This window comes from Ictidomys tridecemlineatus, chromosome 4 (assembly GCF_052094955.1).
Source record: "Ictidomys tridecemlineatus isolate mIctTri1 chromosome 4, mIctTri1.hap1, whole genome shotgun sequence".
In the NCBI taxonomy this organism is placed as follows: domain Eukaryota; kingdom Metazoa; phylum Chordata; class Mammalia; order Rodentia; family Sciuridae; genus Ictidomys; species Ictidomys tridecemlineatus.
This window is the reverse complement of record NC_135480.1, coordinates 100,712,584-100,737,070: the sequence shown is the minus strand read 5'-3', so window position 1 is coordinate 100,737,070 and position 24,487 is coordinate 100,712,584. Positions and strand designations below refer to the sequence as shown.

The 24,487-nt window shown below is 52.7% G+C and overlaps 2 protein-coding genes across 9 annotated transcripts; both read right to left on the bottom strand.

Moving 5' to 3' along the window:
- Positions 1-18: 18 nt before the first annotated feature.
- On the bottom strand, positions 19-5,450 carry Tagln (transgelin). Of its 2 annotated transcripts, none has more exons than XM_005328299.5 (5): positions 5,292-5,450; positions 1,602-1,793; positions 1,331-1,508; positions 930-1,032; positions 19-593 (listed from the first exon to the last, which is right to left on the bottom strand). In XM_005328299.5, exons 2-5 carry the CDS (start codon positions 1,779-1,781, stop codon positions 449-451), a joined length of 606 nt encoding a protein of 201 aa, XP_005328356.1. In that variant the 5' UTR covers positions 1,782-1,793; positions 5,292-5,450; the 3' UTR covers positions 19-448. The 2 variants fall into 2 exon arrangements, with proteins under 2 accessions (XP_005328356.1, XP_005328355.1); XM_005328298.5 differs by having other exon boundaries at positions 5,288-5,446.
- A 2,041-nt stretch (positions 5,451-7,491) lies between these two features.
- Positions 7,492-24,248, bottom strand: Sidt2 (SID1 transmembrane family member 2). Of its 7 annotated transcripts, XM_005328296.5 has the most exons (27): positions 23,499-24,246; positions 21,486-21,607; positions 21,055-21,219; positions 20,923-20,968; positions 20,412-20,513; positions 20,220-20,303; positions 19,400-19,499; positions 19,041-19,106; positions 17,878-17,971; positions 17,448-17,500; positions 16,646-16,717; positions 16,142-16,213; positions 15,896-15,958; positions 14,949-15,067; positions 14,606-14,679; positions 14,457-14,523; positions 13,855-13,928; positions 13,589-13,712; positions 13,156-13,273; positions 12,392-12,528; positions 12,107-12,215; positions 11,727-11,803; positions 11,502-11,548; positions 11,124-11,229; positions 10,431-10,541; positions 9,003-9,116; positions 7,492-8,918 (listed from the first exon to the last, which is right to left on the bottom strand). In XM_005328296.5, exons 1-27 carry the CDS (start codon positions 23,679-23,681, stop codon positions 8,856-8,858), a joined length of 2,562 nt encoding a protein of 853 aa, XP_005328353.2. In that variant the 5' UTR covers positions 23,682-24,246; the 3' UTR covers positions 7,492-8,855. The 7 variants fall into 7 exon arrangements, 6 of the variants coding, with proteins under 6 accessions (XP_005328353.2, XP_040141206.2, XP_005328354.2 ...); XM_040285272.2 differs by having other exon boundaries at positions 11,124-11,573; positions 23,499-24,248; XM_005328297.3 differs by lacking the exon at positions 15,896-15,958.
- Between the last annotated feature and the right edge of the window lie 239 nt (positions 24,249-24,487).

The window sequence follows — 24,487 nt, the reverse complement described above, 5'->3', positions numbered from 1 at the left end:
AACTCTGCCAGACAGGCCTGAGAAAAGATGGACGTATATATTTTTTTTTTTCCTTTTTGAATTTTAACCCCAAAAGGAAAATTCCAGAAAAAGATGGGGGGAAGCCGGCTGCGTCTCCATCAATGGGCTCTTGCTGCCAAGGAGGAGAATGAGCTTGCCCCATACCCACACTATCCCAGCCCGTGTCCCCCTGCTCAGCCTAGGACAGGGAGACAGTAGAGGTGGGGGTACAGCTGGGAGAAGGGGCCAGGGCAGTGGTGCTTTGAGGTAAGAAATAGGGCTGAGGCTTGCGGGTGTGAAGAGCTGCCATTGTGCAGTCTCCTCTGCCCAGTGACAGCCTTACACCTGGACAGCGCTAAGAACGCACACAGCTGCGAGTGAGGCAGGCTAAGCAGGAAGGCAGTAGCCAGCAGGCGGGCAAGCAGGGCTCTGGGCTGGCCCTCCCCTTCTAACTGATGATCTGCCGAGGTCTTCCGTAGCCCGTCATGCCAGCCTGGGAGGCCCCTCTGTTGCTGCCCATCTGAAGGCCAATGACATGCTTTCCCTCCTGCAGCTGGCTCTCTGTGAATTCCCTCTTATGCTCCTGGGCTTTCCTAGAAGAAGAGGAACCAGGATAAAGACTCGCCAGAACTTGGTATCTTCCACCTGTTTTCTAGTCCCTCAGTTGCTTCCTCATCAGATTCCATTCCTTTCCGATTTCACTCTTTTCCCCCTCATCTAGCTGACCCCAGAGGCTGAGGAACCTTCTTGAGCACAGGAGAGAAGAAAGGAAGAAGTCAAGAAGCATAAACGATAATTCCCCCCATCCTAGACCCTCACTTGGTACCTTCCTGGAGCTCTGCTTCCTCTGATCATTCCCACAAGCTGAATAGCCCAAGCCACCCCCATCCCATGAAGAGATCAGGCTGAGATCCCTGGTGGCCACATACTTCATAAACCAGTTGGGATCTCCACGGTAGTGCCCATCATTCTTCGTCACTGCCAGGCTGCCCAGAGCCATCAGAGTTCTCTGCACTGCTGCCAGGTCTTTGCCTATAAGAAGAAAGAGCAGCCAGGGGACATTTTCAGGACGATATAGACAGGACTTCACCAGAGATAGCCCCTGTCTCTCAGAATGCCAGGGACAAGCATTGTCCCCAAACCAAAGGAGGCTCCAGTAAGTCCTTGTTGGTACAGTGTAGCATTCTCTTGGCAATTCCTGTTACTGCTAGGTACAGATTACTAGAGCCTGGATGAGGCATATTTGATCATTCCTTCTCCCTGCCTCAGAATCCTGGTCACCTGCCTGCCTGCCTCCCCCGACTGGTTCCAGCCCCTTTTCCCTTTGTACCTTCAAAGAGATCAACAGTCTGGAACATGTCAGTCTTGGTGACCCCATAGTCTTCAGCTGCCTTCAGGAACTGAGCCACCTGCTCCATCTGCTTGAAGACCATGGAGGGTGGGTTCTCTGGAACCTTAACTGGCTTGGAGCCATCAGGATACAGGCTGTTCACCAACTTGCTCAGAATCTGCCAGGCATAGAACTCATCTTAGAGGTCCTGACCCTGCACCTCAGGAAGGCACAACCCCAGCCCCCTTCCCCTTCTCAGGGTGCCACTCACCACGCCATTCTTCAGCCAGACTTGGAAACCCAGGCGGCCACGATCTGGACGACCCACATCAGGGCCACACTGCACTATGATCCACTCCACCAGTCGTTCCTCCAGTTCCTCGTCATACTTCTTCTCAATTTTGGATTGTACTTCACGGCTCATGCCATAGGAAGGACCCTTGTTGGCCATGTTGCAAGAGAGCTAAATCACAGCAGGGCAGAGAAGGGAAAGGGTCACAGAATTAGGAAACTGCTGTTTTCGTTTGTGCCAGGCAGATTTCTAGCTCTGCATAAAGACATTTACTGCAGCTCATTTAGGCCAGACCCATCCCCTTAGTGTAGAGGCCTTTCTGAACTTGAACCCCAGGACATAAGAGGTTCGGAATTCTAAGCAGGGATCTATAGACTTTTTGTCTATAGATGAATCAGGCAGTAAATATTTTAGGCTTTATGGGCCATATCTTCTCTGCTGTTGTGACATGAAAATAGTCATAGACGATACATAAACAAATGAGCATGGCTATGTGTCAATAAAAGTTTATTTACAAAAGCAGACAATAGGCTAGAACCTGTGCCATGGTCTAGAGTCAAGACTGGCTAGAGGCACTGGAAGGGCCTTCCAAAGTTCATATCACCCCCCAAAATCAAGCCAGAAATTGTCATTGTCCAGCTAGAAGTGAAGTAGTTTACTACTTCTGCCTCAAGGAACAAGTTACTTCCAACCCTTATTAGCACAGAAGTTGGAAGTGCAAAACTTCAGCTCCTTGCCAGGTCCACTCAGTTTCTGGCCTTACAGCGGAAGAGGCTGAGACTGGCAAAGCCACCAAAGCCCAAGAGTCTTTGGCAGAGCAGCTGCATTTTCTCCAGGGAGCTGACGTGCCCATTCACTTTTCCCCACCCCTCAGGCTCCTGCCACTGCAGTAGCTTGGGGAACCAAGAAGTCAGGGCCCCCCAGGGATATTCCAGAGCCAAGAATCTGTCAGCCAGAGCATGGGAAGCCCCGCCCCAGGCCACAGCTGCTGCTTCAGGGCCTGGGTTTGGAGAAGAGGGAAGGCTACAGGAGCAGGGGCATGGGTTTCTGGGCAGACATGGGTGTGGCTGGTCAAGAGAAATGGGACCTGACCACAGGTGTCACCCTGATATGGATTTATCTGAAGAGCCTTCCAAAAGAGGTAGCAGAGGAGGCCAGACCCATTCCATGGCCTCTGAAAAGTCAGAGGTTGGGAGGGAGAGAATGATGTGAGGATGGAGGCAGTCAGCATCCTCCCTCACCTCCCACATGTGAGGGCTGGGACCCTCTCTCCATCCCCCACCCCGTGGGAAGCAGAGTGAGCTTCGTCATCACATCTCTCTGGTCCCAGGCCAACTCCATTGTTTTGCCCTTCTTTTCCCTGTAGTGGACAGCCTTGCTGAGCTGATGTTCCCCAGTTGTGAAACAGGATGACAGGATCCAGGCAAAGGGTGGTGAAAATGACATAGCATCTGTGAACTATTTCCCAACTGCCTAGCCCTAGTGGTCTCCTGCAGGTGAACATGAGAGGGCCAGCCTTGGCCAGGAAGACAAACACAGTGAATGATCATCACCCTTTCCAACACCCAACCTCTTCTCAAAATCATTCCCTGATCCCGTGACAAAGTTTGAGAGAGAAAAAAACAACAACAAAACAAAACCAAACACAAAAACCCCCGCAAGAACCTCCTCTCAATGCCAGCCTTCTCTCTGAGTCTCTGTCCTCATTTGTAAGGTAGAGGTGAGTCATTGCAAGAACGCGGTGCTCTGAACACTGGGGGGCAGTGGAATTCTTAGCCCACCACCCCTTTTCCAACTGATGATACAGGGGAAACCTGAGGCAGTGTTCCCTTGGTCAGCTGCAAATAGCCAAGACCCTCCATCCCCCAACCCACTGTCTGGCCCACCCATGGGCTCCTGTACAAAGAACTGTAGCCAAAAGTCACAATTCAATTGGACCGGCCAACTGATTTCCTCCAATCCTTCCTTCTGGCCTCCACCCAGCCTCCATCTGGACCTTTGTCCCACCATCCCAGATAGGTGTCCAGGCCAAGGTTCATCATCTTCTATCCCCTGCTCCACCCACCCTCACATCTGCCTTCCCACACCCACACCGCATGCCGGGCAAGGGAGGAACAGCATGAAAGGAGAGTGTGTCACCCCACTGGCAGCTTTCTGTCCCAAGAGGTTTGGAGAGAAAGTACAAGTCAAGGAGTCAAGGCTCATGGTGACAAGAACACAACTCTGCAGCCCCTCGATCTAGAGACATATTTGGATTTTGGTCAGAGCAAGGAAGGGCAATGAAATGCTCTTCGCGTCACCTCCACTCAGCACCTCTCTTCTTCCCTGCCTCCCTTCTGGTGGAGATACTGAAAGTGGAGAGTCCCAGGACATCCTTTAGAGTCCTCTGATGGAAGCCACCCCAGTCCCACCTTCAAGACATTGGGAAGAGGAGAAGGAAAGAAAGAGGCAGGGCAGCCCAACCAGCAGCATTTCTAGACAAAGCTCTGGGGACAGGAGGCACAGGACTGGTGCTCAGCCTTGATGCTCCTGCCCTGTGGCTCCTTGTCAGGCCTCCTGTCCCCGAGGTAAGCCCTTTTTTGAGGGTGGGCAGTGGAAAAAAAGGGCAGGAAACACCTTCTTCCAGTCAGAGCCTAGAAGAACAAGCTGACCAAGGGGTCTCTCCAGGACTGTGGGACCCCTGCTCTCATCACCAGAAAACACAGCAAACAAGAGTGAGCACATCCAGATCCCTTAAAGTACTAGGGGTGGCTCATCTAAACTCCAGGGACCAAAATTACCCCCACTACATAAACACGGCCCACCTCACAGCTACCCTTTGAAGGCAAACCACTGAGACACAGTGGGAGGGGCTAAGGATCCCCAATCTGACCAGCTATTTCTTCAAAGCTCCTGAACCTGCCACCAATCTGCCTGTAGTGGGGGGCGGTGCGGGGGACTCTTTCAGCCTGTGGAAGAAGCTGCTCCCAGAAAAAGAAACTCTCCAGCTTTTCTGAAATGCAAGAATTCTAGCCTGTTCTGAAATGCAAGAGTTCTGTGTGGCTGGGGGTATAGCTCAGTGGTAGAGGGATGCTTAGCATGCAAGAAGCCTTGGGTTGATCCCTAGCACCACGGAAAGAAGGAAGGAAAAGAGAGAAAGAAAAAGAGTTCTGTGGTCCTTCACACTGCCTTAGGAGCTCACTCTGGGGTTCCCCTATGCTGCTCAAGCCCTGGGACCAGCCAAGGGGCCACTGCTCTCCAGAACTAGTAACCTCACGTGGCCCTCACCTCTTTCGACTTCTCCTAGAGGGGACACACAGCCTTGGCCAAATCAGGCAATGCCTTGAGTTTGCACATACACCCTGTAGTGTGAGTGTCAAAGAAATGTGGAGCCTCCCTCTTATGCCAATTGTTTCCACCACACAGCCCTTTGCACCAGCCAAATCATCTGAGCATTTCAGGAAGACTGGGGCTACCCAGTCTCAAATTCAGGACTCCAGGGATCCATCCTATGCATCAAATGGACAGCTCAGGTCTGGAGCATGGGAATACAAACTGAGAGGGTGGTGGTCTTTCCCAGCCAGCAAGCCCACCACCCTGGAGACCTCTGGAGAGTCCTGCCTGAAATACACCACTGCATGGAGCTCCAGCCCCTGTTCCCTCCCAGGCCTGGAGAGTGTACTCACTCACAGGGCTTCCTCAGAGTTGGCAGCAGGGAGTATGGCCTCGAGTCCGGGGTTGGCAGACAGGATGGGGCAGGGGCTGGGTGAGGGGTTTAAAGGGCTGCCACTGTGGTGACGTCAGCCTCCCCGCCAGCTCGCCCTCAGCCCCCTCCCTGCCGAGGAAACCGACTCTGGTCCCCTTCCCCCCGCCCCCCAGTGACTCCACACAGGCTCCATATTTGGGGAAAGACACCAAGTTGGAGCAGTCTGTCGGGGGCTGCCCGAGACATTCTCTGCGTGCTTTGGAGATGGAGCGGGCCGGGGCGGGGCATGCTGCCGGCAGGAGTCGGCCGGGAAAAGCCTTTTATGGGCAGGACCACAAAGGCCTTCCCTGCCTCCGGATTTAGGGCTGCTCCTGCTTCACTTCTCCCTGCCCCCCGAATTTGGGAGGAGGAACTCAAGAGAGTCTGCCAGAGAGGAAAGGGACCAGGGAGCTGGGGATCCCTGGGACTTGTAGGGGTAAAACAGTCACCTTTTCTCCTCCTGGGCTTCTAACTCTAGTCAGAGGTGAGAACTATGCTTTACTAAGGACCTACTCCATGCCAGGCACTTTGCAAATACTGTCACTTAACACAGCCACATCGTGAGACTCTATTACTATCCTCATTTTATGATGACTGAGGCCACATGATGAGTGGTGAGTGGCAGAAACAGGCACCCTGTCCACCTCTGATGGGCAATAGGAAAGTTGTCACACCCACTTTTTAAATTTTTTTGCAATCTGGAGATTGAACTCAGGTGTGCTCCACCACTGCACTACATTCCCAGCCCTTTTAATTTCAAGACATTCCAAGTTGCTGGGGCTGGCCTACAATTTGCCATCCTCCTATTTCATCTTCCAAATAGTTGGAATTGCAGACTGTACTATCACATCTGCCATACCCACTCTTCTCAGTTGTACCATCCTGGGGACAGCTTTCAGTTGGGGTTCATCTTGAGTTACATACTTTAGGAGGGAGTAGGATTTGAGGGCTCAGCAGTACTGTAGTGAACAGTGGCCCCATCCAGAGGGCAGTGATAAAAAGTTCTCCAAAGCACAACAGGGCTGGAGACACTAACACTAGGGTAGAAGGTTCAGGAAGTTGGGTCATCCCTCCCTCCCTTTAGAACTGGGGATTGAACTCAGGGATCGCCCTACCTACCCTGGAAAACAGACCAGACTACATCACCCCAAGAGGGAGATCCACTGACACCTTGCTTGTGGCTTGCTACAGGAGCCTTGAGAAGGGATAGGTTTAAAAAGTGGGAGACTTCCAGTGGGGTTTTTGGGCTACTGCTGTGGCTCCCACCATCCTAAGACTTGGTAAGGAGGATGTAATGCTCTCCACTGTACACACATATCTGGCAACACCCCAAGCCAAGCAAGGCTGCAGGAGGAACAGACAGGCCTGGCAGGGAGGGGCAGAGCCTGGCTCAGAAGCTCCACCCACCACAGCTAATATTGCCAGCGCCAGAGCCTAGTGATATAAAGAGCTACAGTGCCTCTCAGTGGCGCCTGAAGGGAAAAGAGGAGAGAAGCTAAAGATCAGCAAGAGAAAAGCCCACCCCTCCATTCCCAGACACCTAGACCTCTGAACTCACCTAATGTTCTGAACTCACAACTTCTTGGCCCCCAAGTCTTGTCCTCGGCCTGCTGAAATCTAAACAAACATTCCAAGAATATCTCAAAATCCCCTTCTCTTGGGGCTTGCCCACCATCCATTACCATCTTGCCATCCCTGACCACCACCTTGCCATGGCCTGCACACACTGTTCACTAAAGCCACATCCGGGAGCACTGCCTGGGCCTGCAGCCTGCAGAGCTGGGAAATGCTTAGGCAGAAATGAAGCTGGTCTCAGCAGGGTAGGTGGAGGCCAGGTAGGTAGAGGCAGTTGCTATTTGCCAGGTAAGGGGGGATCTTAGAGGGTAGATTGCATGGCAAAGGCTTTTCCAATATCTGTGCCCAGCACAGTGCCTGGTATAAAGTAGGCCCCCAGCAAATGTTTATTGACTTAATGCTGTTGTTCAAGGCAGAGAAAAACACGGGGGAATCAAGAAACCTAATGCAACCATGGCATGGAAAAGAGAAAGGTCTCAGGAGAAATGGGACCTGGAGAACACTGCCCCTCACCACAACCAGCGTCAACATCTCCACCCAGGACATAAGAGCAAACAAGGGCCCAGGAACTGCATCTGGTTGTCTCTTTATTGAATGCATTCATTCATAGAAAACACAAACACAACCGTAGCATGGAAAGACAAACCAGGGCTCTGAAACAAAAGACCCAGACCCATCTCCTCTCCCCAGCCCAAGCGGAGCTATAAAAACAACTTGGGGAGAATAATGCACATTCCCACCCCCGAGGCAGAGGCCTGACCTGATGGCCCCTGTCCTTGGCATCTGGAATGGACCCAGGTGAGGTGAAGGGAAGCCAAGGACTGGAGTGGCCAGGAGGCCCAGAGCTGGGGGCATCTCCATGTAAACTCCAAGGGGTGTGTGTGTGTGTGTGTGTGTGTGTGTGTGTGTGTGTGTGTAACCAACAAAGAACTTGGCTGGAGCCTGGACGGAAACTCAGAAGCCAGCCCTGGGTCCTAGAGTGAGGCTGAGCCTGGGGACATAAAGGACAATGGCATGTCCCTTTCTTTCTAAAGTAGGCACTGGGACTCTTGTGGCCATGGTGAAGGCTGGGCTCTGCACCATCCCTTCATTGCCCCTGGACATTCTTGGGCAGTGTCAATGGCACTGAAAGACCCCAGCTGGGGCTTGGCAGGACCGAGGGAATAGAAATACAGGAAGGGACGGACGGGTGAGTTACTTTTCCTTCCAATCCTGGTGCTGGCATCAGTCTGAGCACTCATGGGATGAGAGGGTAACATCTGAATCCAGCCCTTCAGACAAGAGGCAGCTCTCAAATTGAGCTCTCATTGCTAAAGAGTCAGCCCGAGTGCACGTTGAGGGAGGAGCGTCCTGCCCTGGGCCCCTTGCAGGCCTTAGCACCAAAAGCCTGGCACCAACCAGCCAACCCCTGAAATCCCACAGCCATATCCATCCTGGGCAGTGATGGCAGCCAGGAACAGCCCCAGAGAACTGTGATCATGGGTCAGGGCAGAGAATCAGGCCCCAGTCCAGGCCCTGGAGCAGGAGCATGGGAGGAAGAAAGGGCTTTGGGTCCCAGGCTGAGGGGGAGGAGAAGGATGAGCAGAATGGAAGGCATGAAATGGGGAGGGTATTGCCTTCTCTCCTTCCTCCTGAAGAGGGACAAACAGCCAAGGGATGGGACCACAGAAAGCCCCAACACTGAGAAGAAAGCAGCAGTTTGGCCAATGTCTGGGGTATCAGGGAGCAGGCCTCCTCCCTTGCAGAGGGCAGCTGTGAGGCCCATGCCACCCTGTGACTGTCCCAAGTTAGGTCTGGACTAGACCTTGCCGTCCCGCTGCCACCCAGTGCTGGGCAGCAGGCCTGGGACTCACACCTCCAGAGCTACAGAAGCACCTGGCAGGTGACAAAGGAGCTCAGAGCCCCATGAGGTGAAGCGAAGGGTCTGGCTCCTGCTAGAAGACATAGATCTTGTCCCGTTGCACAGTATCCAGGTCGTCATCCAGTGTCAGCAACACCTGGGAGATGGCCACTGCATCAGGCACAGAGGAAAGAGGCAACCTCTGCCCCCACCCACCCTTCCACCTGGGCTCAGTACATACCAGGAAGGACCCAAACATGGCAATGGAGGACAAGAAGTGCCAGATGTCATGGTCATCAAAGAAGTCGAGGAGGATGCAGTCCCGGTTGTGCTCCCTTGACTCCGCAGGGGTTTTCTGGGGGAAGCACAGGGAGAGCTGCCTCCTGACCCTGCCCTACCCTGGCAAGGCTAGGGCTGGGCCCACCTCCAGTATCACTCCAGGACACCCCCACTTCCCAGCTGGTCAGGAAAGCGCCTTGTTCTGACTTGTCTCTGGTCCTCATCCCCCACATCTAAGAAATGGACTTTTGTTACAAATTTCTACCCAAGTTTGCTGCCTTCTATTCTTTCCTTTTATTTTAGTCTCATCCTCCCCCCTTCAGATTCTTCTTCCCTTATCTAAAAGCAGGGAGACATGATTAACTGAAGATGCCATCAACTCAAGAGATCCCCAAAGACACAGCTGACTCCTAACTCAGCACCCTGCCTTGGACTTAACCCTTGCTCTCATCTGTCCTTCAGGCTTACTGTTTTCTCCAGCACTACTGTCAGGTCATAACCTTGCTCCAGACAACGGCAGCCACGACCTGAGATTCCCAAGGTCCTCCCTACTCTATCTACAACCTCACCCCCCAAACATTTACCGATCACCCACCCTGTATCCAGGGCTATCTGCTAAGTTAAGGGCTCAGGCAGGACCACAACCCATCCTGCCCCCGAGGATCTTGCAGTCCTTGCTTGGTTCCCAAACTGGTACATTCATTGATCTCCAAATCTACCTTATTCATTTCTACCTCTGTATCATTACTCAGGTCAAGCATTTCTGGGCCACAGGGCTCTTCCCCATCACCCAGAGCCTTTATGGCCAAGAGCAAAGCCTGCTTCCTTTGGAAAGTTTTCCTGGACCTCCTAACTCACAGAGGCCTCTCCATCCTCTGTCCTGAATACCCATATCCTAGCTTACCCTTGCTCTTCATTTTAAATATGTTGTAAACAGCAAGATATAAACTAGGGGCTGGGATACAGCTCAGTGATAAGAGTATCTGCTTAGCATGTGCAAGGGCCTGGGGTTCATTCCTAACACCAAAATAATAAATAAAACTGAAAAACGAAAACGCAAGAGATCAGTGACTCTCTTGAACTAGATATAAGTGCCTCATAGGTAGATATCATGTCAGACTTAGTTCTGACTACAGATTCACAGCCCTACATACAGCAGTGCCCTTTGAGGTTGGGGAGAGAGTCTGACAGCTCTTGCTTGAAACCCCAGCTGCCACTCACTGGCTGTGTGCCCCTGGGGAGGTCACTTGGCCTCCCTGAGATTCAGCTGCCTCATAAGTAAAATGGGGCTATCTTGGTGCTAGAATGTTGAATATCAGGAGAAGTAATGAGAAAGCAACTACGGAAGTGCTGGCCCACAATGAAAATCCGCCTGGGAGTGACTCCTCACCTGCCAAGTGCTGAGTCCCTGGAAGAAGAAGAAGAGTGCAAAGCCCCAGACCACAGAGGTACAGACGATGCAGAGCAGGGGGATGAGCTTGATCTTCTCTCCGCTCCGGAGCTGGGTGGGGGTCGGGGGAGAAGTGGGCTGAGAGCCAGGACTCCCGAGGCCACATCCTGGCCTTCCCTGGATCCCCTCTCCTAGGCCTCTCAGACTCCCAGGACTCAACTCCTTAGGAAGCCTTCCTGGATTCACAGCACCTCATGACTACAAGCTCATTCAGTCCCATGCAAGCAGCCTGGTCCTCACCCTGATATTCACCCTCTCTGGGCTTCCATGTACCCAGAACCCTGTGCCAATAAAGGTCCTGGCCAGGGGGCTCTCCTCTCCCACTGCATGGCCTGGGGGTCCCTTGGGAAGCCCCCAGTCCATAGAGGCTCAAGCCCATCACTGACAAAATGAGCTACACCTCCTCAACCTCTTCAGCAACCAAAGGGCCCTGGGCTGGGATGCAGCTTAGTATCAGGGATCTTGCCCAGCAGTGGCTCCCAGGGGTCAAACACAAGAGGGTCTAGCCTCCTGCTGTTCAAACCCCACTGGCACAGACAGACGAGCAGAAAAATTCTCACTCCACCTCAATGCAGGCCTGGCAGGCCAGAAGCAGAGCAGCTGACAAAGGAGGCTCAGTCCTTCCCCGCTCACCTTCATAATAATGTAGAAGGCAAAGTAAAGCAGCAGGTTGCAGATACCGATGGCCAATAAATAGGAGGCAAAATCATTGGGGCGCATGATGAGCCCATAGGCAGCCCTGGGAAGAGGGTGAGAGGCTAGTGAAGAGGGGAGAGCAGAGAGCAGAAGGCTCTCCTTTGCCCCCACCCACCATGCTTGACCATGATGTTGGACTTGGTTCAGAAGCTCACAGAAGATTCTGAAAACCCAGGGACCAACACCTCTCTCCTCAGCCCCAATTTCTGGTGCCCAAGGTTTATAAGTTGTCCACAGCCCCTGAGGCAGCCAGTGGCTGGCCACATCCCCAGCTGTCTGCCAAGCCAGGCTACCACAGCCAATGGCCACACTCACAGCGACCAGTTGATAATGTTGCCCATGACCAGCAGCACCATGCGGTCCTGGGGGGAAGCAGAGACACGGGGACTGAGAGGGGGAAGAGAAATAGGGAGAGAAGTGGCAGAAGGCCCAAGTCAGCTGGTCCCCACCCCTACCCTGGATTTCCCACTACACCTCCCTATCCCCCTGGAGGAAACTGACTATATGGAGGAGAAAGGGGCTGGGGAGCTGGGCAGGTACCACATAGAGGGGCCCGCTGCACTGCCGGATGCAGTCCGTGTAGAGCACGTGGAGGATGCGGCGGAAGATCCCCGAGTCTGCAAGGAGGAGGGCACGCAGCTGAACGGCATGGGCACCCTTCTTTGCTGGACCCCTGGCCTATGCCAGCTGAGAGGAGCCAGGGCCCAGAGAGCCCCGGAATGCCAAGGCCTTTTCTAATTCCTCACCCAGTGGTACCTCTACAGGGGCCAAGGAGCAAAGCAGGGGGACAAGCTTGATCTCCAGTGGAAGGACATAACCAGGGGGTCTCTGCAGGTCCAAGTCCCTGAGGCCACTGACCCCTCATTCCAGGGGGCTTCCCAGCCTCCCCCTCATACATCTTGCCCTGAGCATGCCCTCACCCAGCTTCCAGCGGCCCATGTAATAGAGCTGTGTGCTGAGGAGCAGGGTGGCGATGATGTGAATGACAGAAAAGACAATCCAGAACACCGTGTTCCCTTTGCCAAAGACCTGTCAGGAGGCCACAGGAGGCATAGCTGAGGGGTGCTGTTGGCACCCACTCCCATGCCTGTCCTTGCTAGGGCTGGCTGCGCAGCCAGGCTAGGATTTCCCTTAGGGAAGGAACAAGATTTCTCCTGCAGGAGGTGGAGGGGATGTGCACAGCCACGTGTGCGAATGGCCCTCACCACGCCCAACACGGAGAAGAAGATGACAATGGCCAAGCAGGCGTAGGCGCTGTAGGCGCTGGCGTTGATGTCTGGGTGCCGCTTCTGATAGAGCTTCAGCATGCAGAGCCCAGCAATCATGTACATGAATGACGTATCTGGGTTGGGGGACACAGGAGTGAACTACAGAAGTACCAACAGGCTCTGCCCTCTTCCTCTTCTTTCTCTCCTCTGCTCTCTTTCTCTTTCTCTCTTCCTCTCTGCCCTCCTCCTCTCCTCTCTCTGCTCTCTCCTTTTCTTCTCCTTCAGGCAGCCCCCAATAAAATCTCTTGGTTGAAAAAAAAAGAAGCATCTACCAGGCCTCAGCAGAGAACTCCCAGGCCCGACAATTAGAGAAGAGGAGAGAGCCCAATGCCTCCTTATGGCCACAGGGTGAGTTGGTAGTTAACCTAAGCTCCAGTAGTCCCTACTGTCCCTGCCACCACAATGATGGTCACCAAGAGTCTGACCCGATGACAAGGTCAACTTAGTCTGAATGACTTAGCCTGTGAGCACCCTGACATCAGGGGCCACTTCCTGATGTCCTCTGTTCTCAGTGATGACACATGCCTCCATGCAGGAAAAGATCGACAGCTGCCTGTTTTCTATACTTCAGACATGTGCATTCATATGTCCTCACCCCAGGCATGGGAGGTTTTACACAGCTGTCGTGGGGATCCCGTGGGTGAGGGCTCGGGAAGATCCCTGCTCTAGGTTTACCCAGAGAAGAGGGAGACGCCGCTCACCAAACTGGAAATTGGTGTAGTTGGGGCAGACGTGATAGCAAGCACTCAGCAGCCCCTCCATCATCAGAGCAGTACCCATGGCATAGAACAGACCAAAGTGTTTGGGGATCCCACATTCCTATAGGGGAGGAAGAGAAGGTGAAATGGGAAGGGAAGAAGGGACCCCTAAGAGAGAACCCCGAGAGGAGCAGAGTGGGATGTATATTGACTGGGTGTACGTGCCAGGCAGGGCAGAGAGGGCAGGGCAGGGCAGGGCTAGACTGGACAAGGGAGGAGAGGGTGGAGCAAGATGGGGCAGTACAGGGCCGAGCAGGGCAGGTCTGGGCACAGCAGAGCTGGGCTGGGCAAGGCCATGCCTGCCAGAAAGGATGCACTAGAGCCAAAGCTCAGAGTGTGTGCCGGAGCTGGTCTCAGCAGGCAGCAGCTCACTCACCAGGGCATAGAGGTCATTGCGCAGCAGGGCCCTGTTGTGGTTGATCTCCCGCTGCAGGATGATGAGCAGGAAGAGCAGCCCCAGCAGGATGTACCCCAGGTTGCTGAGGATGTTGTTGAAGGCGCTAGAAGGAACAACACAAGGCACATTGCCTAGGCCTCACACTCAGGCCTCTTCCCCAGCCCAGGCAGGCACTTCACAAAGCCCCTGCCCCTTCCCCAGTTCACTACTGCCCTGGAGAGGGGAACTCCCAGCACAATCCCCACCTGAGGTTTCCCAGTGGGTGGGCACACAGGAAGTTGTAGTAGCAGATGTCCTGATTCCCGGTGACATTCACCACCTGCAGCAGGAGTGGGGCAGGAAATGTGGCTGCTAACGTGCCAGATTCAGCTCACGGCCCATGCCACACCACCTGGGCCAGACTGACAAGACGGTAAGTGTACACACAGCATGTACATGTAGTACCCAGGGGATGTGCTCTTTTTGAAAAGAGGGATGCCAAGTGGCAGTCATTATCCACCCCCGTAGCTGTGGCTGAAAACCCCAAGGCATGATCATGACAGAAGTTCCTGTCTCACAGTCTAGAGAAAAGGGAAGAGAAACCAACTCTTACAAAGTCCTGTGATGTTTGTTTCAAAATTCTCACAACATTGCTTTTATGTTGCCCCATTTTGCAGACAAAGAAACTGATGCTCAGGGAGGTTAACTGATTTTTTCAAAGCCTCTCAGCTCACAGGCAGAGCTAGGATTGGAAACCTGGCAATGGAATCTAAGACCTGCACTCACTGCAGAGCTCCCAGCTAGGAGGCTCTGAACATAAGGGCAGAGTCCTGAACTGTGGCCAACTGAGCCAGCCCCTGCCTCTCACCGTCTGGTAGGTGATCACCAGCTGCACCACAGGAAGGGCGTAGAAGACAGCAATGGTGGCGATATTCCTGAGGAGCAGCAAGGAGCAGTGAGGTGGGCAGGACTGAGATGCACTCCACCTCCCACAAGGAACCGGCTTGTCCTGCTCACCAGAAGTAGATCTGGTACTTCTTTCGAAGAACACGCTTGTCCTTCCGTGCCAAGTCAGCCACATAGAGGTATTGCTGAGGAGAATCAGGAGTGAGCCCCACTTACCACTAGCTGGGAGAAGGGGCCTCCCTCAGACAGGCCCAGCTCAGGGTTCTAGGCTATCCCACTGCTGTAACCAGTTAGACCAAGAGGGACTGTGCTGGGGTCAAGGGGTCGGAGGGAAAGTTAGTTTCCACTGAGCACTCTCCCTCTGCTTCCCTGATGAACCAGATGGCTAGGGCCTCAAATAAAAGGTCCCTTCCTCAGAAAACCCGTGACCAGGGCCAGGTGCATGATGTCAGACCTTGGTGCGAATGACATTCTTGTCTGAATCGATGTCTGTCAGTGTGTCATAGTCATCCTCCTCCACGGAACTCATGGAGTCCAGTCGTGGTCGAGGGCCCACTGGATCAAAGGGGCGGTCTGAGAAGGGCAGGAAGAAAGGGGTCAGCTGTTGGGCACAAAACCCAAGGTCTGCCCCCACCCATCTGAGGCAATTGTCAAAATTACTAGGCTCTGGGGAAGTGGCAAATTGTGGACTAAGGCTCAGAGCTGGGGTAGAGGTGGGCCCAGGTGCTGGGAGACATCAGGTGCTCCTAAGTCAGGGGGGAGTGACAGGAGTTCTGCAAAGAGGCCACCAACCAGGGTCAGCTCCAGATTTGCTCCCCTCCTGGCTCTCCTCCCTAAGGTAGGGCTCCCAGGCAGGACACTGAGCAGACCCCAAGCCCCAACACAAGCAACAAGATTGAACTTGGCCAGTCATGCTGATTAGAAGGTGCCCAGCCATGTGGATTCTGAGAAGACACTGCTGGGAACCTCACTAAGTTCAAGACCCACTGAGCCTGGGGTGCAGGCAAGGGCTAGAGGCTGCCTCCAGGAAGAGCACCTCTCCTTGACCTCATCTGACTCTTGCCTACAGAAGCTTCCTCCTATGACCTCACCTGACCAAAGCCCCACAGGCCAGAATGTGACTCCCATGTTCAGGAGCTTGTCCCCAGCAGACTGGGGAGAGAGTGCTGGCAAATGAGACAGCAAACTATAACATCTGACCTGTGGTGGCCAAGGTGCCAGCCCACTGGCATCAGGGGCCAGTGCCTGTCTCTCTCAGAAGACACACAGGCTAGCATTACTGGCATTAGATGAGGAAGCCATGCACCAAGCATCTTTCTGACCCTGGAGCCAGCAGGCCCCAGTCAACCGCCCTGGCAGGAGCTGATTGGCAGGGCAGCCCCACCCCCTCCCCACATCTACCCATGGCAATGCACAGCTGCCGCATCTGGCCAGAGGGGAGGCGCCGCTTGAACTGGTCGTGCCCTTCAAAGGAAAGGGAAAGTTACCAAGGAACTGGAGCCAAGGAGGAAAGGATAAGGGAGGACAGGGGCAGAACAGCAGGCAACTGCTGGTTCCAGCATCTGGCAGAAGAGGCAACCGCCCACCATGACGCTTCACCCAGCCAACAGCAGCCCTGTACCACACACCCCTGCCTGTCCCACTTACCCTGGTAACCATAAGAGAGGTCCCCAGTACCGGCACTGTCAACCAAACCATCAGTAGATCCGGAACCATTTTCTGCAGGGAATGTAAATGGTGAGGTATGTGGGGAAGGGACACTGGACCCATCCTGATGGGGCTCTGAGTAGCTGTGAGGGCACAGGCATCAAAAAGCCAATGGCAAATGAATTACAGTAGATGGGGTAGAGAGAGAAGAGGGGAGGGGAGGGGAGGGGAGGGGGATAGTAGAGGACAGAAAAGGCAGCAGAATACAACAGACACTAATATGGCAGTATGTAAAAACGTGGATGTGTAACCAATGTGATTCTGCAATCTGTATTTGGGGTAAAAATGGGAGTTCATAATCCACTTGAATCAAATGTATGAAATATGATATGTCAAGAGCTTTGTAATGTTGTGAACAACTAATAATAATAATAAATCAATAAAAAAAAAAAAGCCAATGGCCACTTCAGCAGTGGGCAAGCAGTCTCTGGTTTTGACACGTACCAAAGGAGCCATAGTTGTAACCCTCATAGGAGGAGCTGCCAGGAAAGGAATCAGCCAGGACTCGAGGGTGCCCTGCAATGAGAAGTCAAGATTCCCTTACCCTGGAAGCAAAGAGAGGCCTAGGGCCAGGGGGAAGAAGGAAGGGACAATCCAAAGAAGACAGTTATAAAGGGGCCACATCAACAGTGAAGAATAAGTACCTCTCCAGGCAAATACCTCACTACCACCCACCACTACTACCAGATGCCCTGAACTCCAATGTGTTCAATGGAAACACGTCACCCTGTGCTCTCCCTAAGGAGAAAGTAAGTCAAAGAAACCATGTACTAAGCTACCAGTAGCAAGGACAAATGACATCCAGTGCTCAAGTTCCCCCAGACAGCCCTTGTGCTTCACCTCCCTCCCTTTTGACAATAGCTCCTCTACCCACAGCACCTGGAGCTTACCAAGGAGAGAAGCTGAGAGAGAAGGTCCCAAGCAGGAGGAAGAATAGAAAGAGAGGGCGGGGTGGGGGGAGGGAGAGAATGGAAAGTTAATAATCTCAAAGACTGTAAGCAGCACTGCCTGTGACAGACAGCGTAGCTAGACATGGAGAACAGACCACACAACAGCTAGCAGGGTACACATAGGGATGGACAGCAGAAGACACCAGCCCTGCTTCCATCTGTGGAATGTCACTCCCAATCCAAACATTCAGAAACCCACAACCCTTCCTCCTCTAACCACACAGAGAACCATCCACCACTTTCCCTCCCCAGGACTAAGCAAATCCTGCCCTCCCACCCGGGCCCTTTAGAGATACCACTTTCTGGGCAGACTCGGTCTATGGCCACCAACAGAGTCTTCTTCTTCTGCCTGTAGTGACAGAATCAAGAGGATACTCAGACTGGGTAAGTTGAAGATCCCTCCATGCTAAGTTGACCTCCCTTCTACCCTCTCTACCTCATTCTGATTCCTATAACCCTAAACCCCAACCTTGATCCTGGGTTCCTCCTGGGCTGAGGAGCTATGTGGGGTCTCTATACCTGGGAAAGAGATTGAGGTTCCCCTTCCTGGTCAGTTTCCAGAGAAGTGGCCTATGGACCACAGATTCTAATAGGCACCTGCCTTGCATTGCCCTGAGGACAGTTAGGAGATAACCCTGAGCCAGCTCAGATCCTGCCAGGCTATCTCACTCATACCCCCTGCCCACCCACCCTAGACCAGGGGAGGGCTCGGCAGTTCCATCTTACCTCCAGTTCTCCCAACAGGCCAGGAGGACGGTCAATAGGTAAAATGAGAGAAATATGCCCAGACAGAAGAGCATCCCACCAACATAGGCCTCGGCTACAGGGAAGGAAGCAGGAAGGTGGACAACACAAACCTTTCAACATTACCATCATGATGCCCAAGGGCCTTCATTATCTGGCTCCTCTGCCCAGCCCAACCTTTCACCACATAACCCCTCAAATGCAGTGCCTCAGCCAGTATGAACAACTGACAGTACTACAACTGCACTAAGCTCTGACATGATCCTGTCTTTGCTCATGTTGCTTCCTGGGCTAGAACTTTTCTTCTGCTTCTTGAAAACCCCATCTTGACCACATTCAAACCACAGCACAGGGACTGTGCCTTTTAGGATGCCTTCTCAGTCCTACAGTGACTTGTCCTTTGCTCATCACAACTTTTGGCACCCTGTATAGCAACAGCCTCCTGTCATCTACACAGGAGCTCCTTGAGAACTATAGCCCTGGGACAGCACCTGGCACCCAGGAGGGGCTCAATCAATATTTGCTGAGTCAATGAGTCACTCAAGGGGCAGCTTTTCTCCTCTCATCAAAATCCCTTATTTTTATCTTATACTCTCAAGTTTATAAAGCTCCATTTATGAGGACTAAGTTGTGGCTCAGTGGCAGCGTGCTTGCTTAGCATGTGTGAGGCACTGGGTTCGATTCTCATCACCACATAAAAAATAAATAAATAAAATAAAGGTCCATGGATGACTAAAAAAAACATTAAAAAAAAAAAGCCCCATTCAATCACTCAGTAAATATTTATTGAGTACTATCTAGGGTCCAGCACTTTGCTACTAATTTTCTGCTAAGCCTAACAACTGAGTTTAATAGGACTATCTTATTATTTCTGTTGCAGAGGACCTAGGAGATTCCTCCGCTGACAAGTGATAGAGAGTGCACTAGAACTCAGCTGTTCCATCTTTTGCCATGAACTCTGTCCCACGTTACACTGGATCCCCCTCCAGGATCGTTCCATCTTGAAGTCTGCCAAGATACCTGTTCCCTATCCGTAAGCCTACTTGAGTCCTTGTCACCCTTCCCAATCAGAGAGCACCCTCTCTCCTAGGTCTGAGAGGAATAACCAGAGAAGCTCCCTATCCCACTCAGCTCCGCACACTCACATGTGACTGCTTGAGATACCAGCACTGACAGGGTTTTCTGGCGGTGCCCTTGATCAACTGGCTCATCTGGAAGAAAAATGTCGAAGCGCCAAAGATGGTTACCTGGAGCTTAGCTAGAATTGGTAGGAGCAGGACACAGAGTTCAGGGCCAAAACCTTATGATCTGGAGGGCTAGTAATAGCACAGTGGTAGAGTGCACATTTAGCATACATGAGGTCCTGAGTTCAATCCCTAGCACCACAAAAAGGAAAAAAAAAACATCTCTCATCATATCCACCAACAGCCATGCAGGTACTTCCAACTCCCAGGAAGCCACCAAACCTCCCCATACCAAGCCAGGACCAGGGCACAAAATTTACCTTCTACAAAGGGGTAGAAAGGCAAGGAACCCCCACAGGCCTGGTCTTCAGTCTTCACCACTACTACCACGTAAAAGCTGTTGCTGGGGAAGTCTTTGCGCTGTAAGATGATGAGGTAGAAGAGGAGGAGGATCATTCCATCATGGACACAGCGCTTTTCTGAATACTTACTTTGGGCTAGATGTTATGCTAAGCTCTTTAATATATTATTTTATTTAATCCTCAAAAAGATCCCTGAAGGAAGTACTATTATTATCCTTGTTGTATTGACTTAGAGAAGTTAGCTAAGAGTCATACTGCCATTACATGGAAGAGCCAGGATTTTCTAGTTGCAGAACTTCAACCCTAAACCTATACCATGGCCAGGTGAGCAAATTTATATGTGCCTGCCTCACATGGGTTGTCCTACTTCAGGCTGAGCAACAGCCAAGAAAAAATGTGGAGATGCCATGTTACTTGTCAGATGCATGGGTTTGATACTGTGAGGTAAAAACATGACTTCCTCTTCCCTGTCCCCAGAATAGGTCATGGCCTTTGCCAAGGATAACACCTAGTATTAAACAGGACCCTAGGGCCCCTTTCCTCTCCTCACTCACCTTATAAAAATGAAATAAAGACAACAAGAAAGAGAACTCTGCTCTTTCTATTCCTAAGGGTGACTGGGATTATAGTTCAACTCACACATACCAGGGGATCCAAAGTCACAGGAACTAGATAGCTTGTTTCGAGTAGGAATGGGGCAGAGAACAAAGAGCGGATTTGGAAAGCCAGCAGCTTCTCTGTAAGCCGCATCCCCCACAGGACCATGTGCACTTCCTACCTGCACAGTGATGGCTGCTTTCTTGGTCATAGTCTGGTACATGCCGATGAAGGCGACATTGTTGTCCAGGTCATACACAGGGCACTATAGAGGAAAGTGGGAAAAGACAGATGGACAGGAACCTGGGCCCTATCCCCTCTCTTTAATGGCCTTGCTACTCATAGGTGGAAAGCAAAAGGGCAGGCAACTTACCAGGACATCCTGGATGGAGATGACTGAGCAGGGGAAGGCCTTGTTGGACGTCACCTTGACAATCACAGAGTCTACTCCCTCAGGGAACTCATACTTGAAGTACTGAGGGCACAGCAAAGGCAAAGAGAATCTTACCTCATGAGCATGCTCCCTTTACGCCCCTAGAAGGAACAGTCTCCCCAGAGCAAGGCCCCAGAATCCTCTTGGGTTGGGCAGCGGAGGCTCTCTGGGGAGAGGGGCCTGACCATAAGCACACTTGCTCTCCACCCCCCTTGAACCACAGCTGGGCACTCAAGGCAGTGTCTGGGAGGCAGAGTAGGAAAGATGGGAACCAGACCCATATCTCTGTACTGTTGCTGAATATCTGTCCCTCATCACTGCAGGGCTTCCAGAAAAACCCTCCGTGGAGAAAGTAAACACTTGTAAGCCCCAGAAACACCACTGACCACTCTTGCTCTCATGTGTAAGCTCTCCCATTTCTCCTTCAACAGGAGGTCAACAGGGATTTTACCTGGGGTTGGGCTGCAGTGGTATTGAAGGTAAATTGTTCCCCAGTCCTGCAGGACAGAGAAGATCCCCTATAGTCACACCCAGGACTTAGGAATGAAGCTGGTCCCCATGGTCCCCTCTCTACCCTACAGACCTGAGCACAAAGTCATCCATTCGGCTGACCCGGAGCTGATATGTGGTGTTGACTGGTGAGAGGGTGGACACATCCACGTAGAAGAACTGGACCTCAGACTCATTCTTTGTAGGGGGCTGACATAGTGTTCGTTCCACCTTTTGGTAGAGATATTTGCGCTGATACCTGTGGCCCAAAGCAGAGAGTCACAATGTGATTACCATGCCAGCTGGCCTGCCACTCCAGAGAAGCAAGGCCCAGTTCTTCCCATCAGGTTCCCACACCTCCTGAGCCCTAGGCTGACAAGCTCCAGGCTGGTTGACTTGGCCTTCAGCTACTGACCAGCTTCTGGGCTCAGGCACTGGGGAAAAGAAACAGGGGAGCTCCTGTGTGAGGCTCCAAGCAAGGCCTGGCCCAGGACAACCCCTCCCCCATCTCCAGGTCCTACTCACAGCCCTCGCAGGATTAGGGGCACCTGGAAGGACACCACAGCCTCCTTCTGGCGGACCACAAACAGCAAAGGCGCCCCCTTCTGCTTGTTCAGGACGTTCACGGACACACGCACGCCTTCGGTCTGCAGATGACATGGAGGTACCCTCACTCAAACCTCTCCCCACAATCACTAACACATGCCACCAGAGTCTATGAGCCCTGCCCTCCCTCATCCATCCTGGTCAGGCTGGGACACCATCTATGTTCCGATGCTAGAATAAACCCTGTCTCCAGGAGGTACTAGTGCTAAGTGAAATGAAAGGTTCATGAAGAGGCTGGCTCCTGGCCACAGGTATGTGCGGGGCAGCAGGACCAGGCACCAAGGGGCCAGCACCCTGACCAGAGACAGTGGAGACCTCAGGAGTTTCTAAAATAACCCATTCCTTTCCATGCGCATGGGACACACAGGCCTGCACACGTACTCTAGTAGTATTTTGTACATGTACACACGTACACACACACACACACACACAGAGAAGAGCAAGAAGTGTTTGCAACCTTCTTCCTTGTAAGCCACGAAACCAGCAGGAAGCTCTGGTTCAACAACTGAAGTGGAGGCCAGAGCCTAGTGGGGATGGGGTAGGAGAATGATAGGGGAAATGTAGGAGGTGTTGAAAACTTAAGTTGCATCCTTAGCTCTGATCAAAGGACAGGACTGTAGAGAAGTCACTTCACATCTCTGAACCTCAATTTCCTCTGGTATACAATAATACCCTCATCTTTGGCTATGTAGGAATATATAGAGAACAGTGGGAGCTTAAATAAAATAAATAAATAAATCCTGGAAATGTTTGTTATTGGGGTACTGAAGCCCAAGGCTTAGAGTAGTATTTTTCTAAAGGCGCAGATCACAGCTTTTTTTTTTTTTTTTTTTGTGTGTGTGTGTGTGTGTGTGTGGTACTGGGATTGCACCCAGAGGCATTCTACCACTGAGCTATATCCCCAGCTTTTTTATTTTTTGAAACAGGGTAAACTAAGTTGCCCAGGCTGTCCTTGAACTTGTGAGCCTACTGCTTCAGTCTCCTGAGTAATTGGGATCATAGAAGTGTGCCACCATACCCAGTTAGACATGGTAGCTCTGGGCTGACCCCAGATACGGGGAAAAAAGGACTCCAAGCAGGAGGAGATCAAACTTCAGAAAACCAGGTACTAAAGGCAGATCCTGGCCTTCCAGAAACCAAACCCTGTCTGCCCTGAAAAGCATTCCAGATTCTCCATTTTTAACTCCACTGCTTTCCAGTAAATCTAGACCCAGTCACAGAGAGAGAACAAGAAAGTTAGGCAGGAGACCACCCAGCCTAACTGTAAGAGCTCTCCTAGTGTGCTCTACCTAGTGTCTAGACTTCCCAGGCCTAACTACACCCATTCTCAACTCTCACATTTGGGAAAAAAAAAACAAAGAAAAATTAGGGTGAGGCAGATTCTTCAAAGGAGATGGACTAACTCCCTTTCCCTTGCCACCCAACTTGCTGTTGATCTATCTCTACCATCCTCCACTTGGAAGGCCAGCTGGCTCTCTGAAGTAGGGAGACTACTGGGAAGTCCTCCACTCATCTCCCCAGAGAGTCTGAGTTCTACTTGCCTGGGCAGAGCCTTTCAGTTGCAGGCCTGTCTCATTTGTTGCGGTTGTCTGGGTAAACCCAGTAGCAAGCAAGCTTCCCTTGAACTCAGACCCCACAGGACTACCAGATACTGAGGGTCAGGATATGGAGCAGGCCCAGTGTGCTCAGACCACAGATGGTGGAAGGGAACAGGTAGAAGATGGGAATATGATAACTTCAAAAACTGTACCGCTGGAGCTTCAGAGAAACATTGGTGAAAAAAAGGATTGGTCAAAAGGCTCCAGTGTGGTTCTGGGAAACAACCCCAGCCGGGTACCTGGTTCGTGGGGCCTCCTAAAAGAGCAGGGGAGTGGAAGCAAAGCCCAGCCCTTCTGCTCACCCACTCACCACCGGCCCAGCCCCAGCCCTCACCCGGTTGCGAGTCACAGTATGGTTGAAGGTGTAGATGTTGACCAGCTCGCTGTTGACTTCATCCACGTAGGTGCGCTCAAACTCTGCGTCTTTCTGCGAGACGTTCTTGGGCCCCAAAACCCCCAGATGGCTCTCGACCGAGGCCACCCAGAGCACCAAGAAGGGCAAGCCCAGAGCGAACATGGCCCCAGCAGGGCGGCAGTGGCAGCGGTAGCGGTAGCAGTGGTGGTGGCGGCGGAGACAGGCGACAGGACACCTTCGGGACGGGTTGCGGCTGCGGCTGCAGCTTCCAGCATCTCACCCGGACCAGAACTTTAACCCCGGCCTGAGATTAGGAAACGTCCCCTCCCCGGAGCCGCGGAGGCGCTCCCAGGAGCCCCGGAGGGGAGGGGGCGGCGGGGAGGGGGAGGGAAGGCTGTAGGAAGGGACCCCAGCTCGCGAGGGACTGAGCACGGCCCCGCGACCCTACAGCCCCCGGCCAGGGTTGTGGGAACTCGGGCGGCTGGTTGCCGGGAGCCCAGAGACGCCAGGAGAGGGGAGGAGAAGCCGGCGGCAGGGGCGGCCGCGAAGGGAGGGGGGTCGGAAGGTGAGGGGCGGGATAGCAGCCGGACGCCGTGCGCGGCGGCGAGTTTTCCGGGACGCGGGCTCTTTAAGGGCGGGCGGACGGGGCTCCGGAGCGCTCGGAACTCGGGAAAGTGAGCTGCGCCGCGCGGCGGTAAACAGCACGGCGGCCGGCCCGCCCGCTGACGTCAGGGGAAACTGACACAGATTTAAAGAGCCAAGTCCCGGATTGGCCCTTAAAGGGGCCGCAGCCCTCCCGCTGAAGGGGAAAGTCAGATATCCTCTCCAACTTCTACCTCGCTCCTACCTCCTCTTTGGATATGCTTCCCCCTCTGGAAGCTTCTGTAGGGATAAGCGGACGTCTCTACGAAGGATCTACAAGTGTTGGGTTCTTGTTGACAAATTTTAATCTTTATGCAAACATAGGA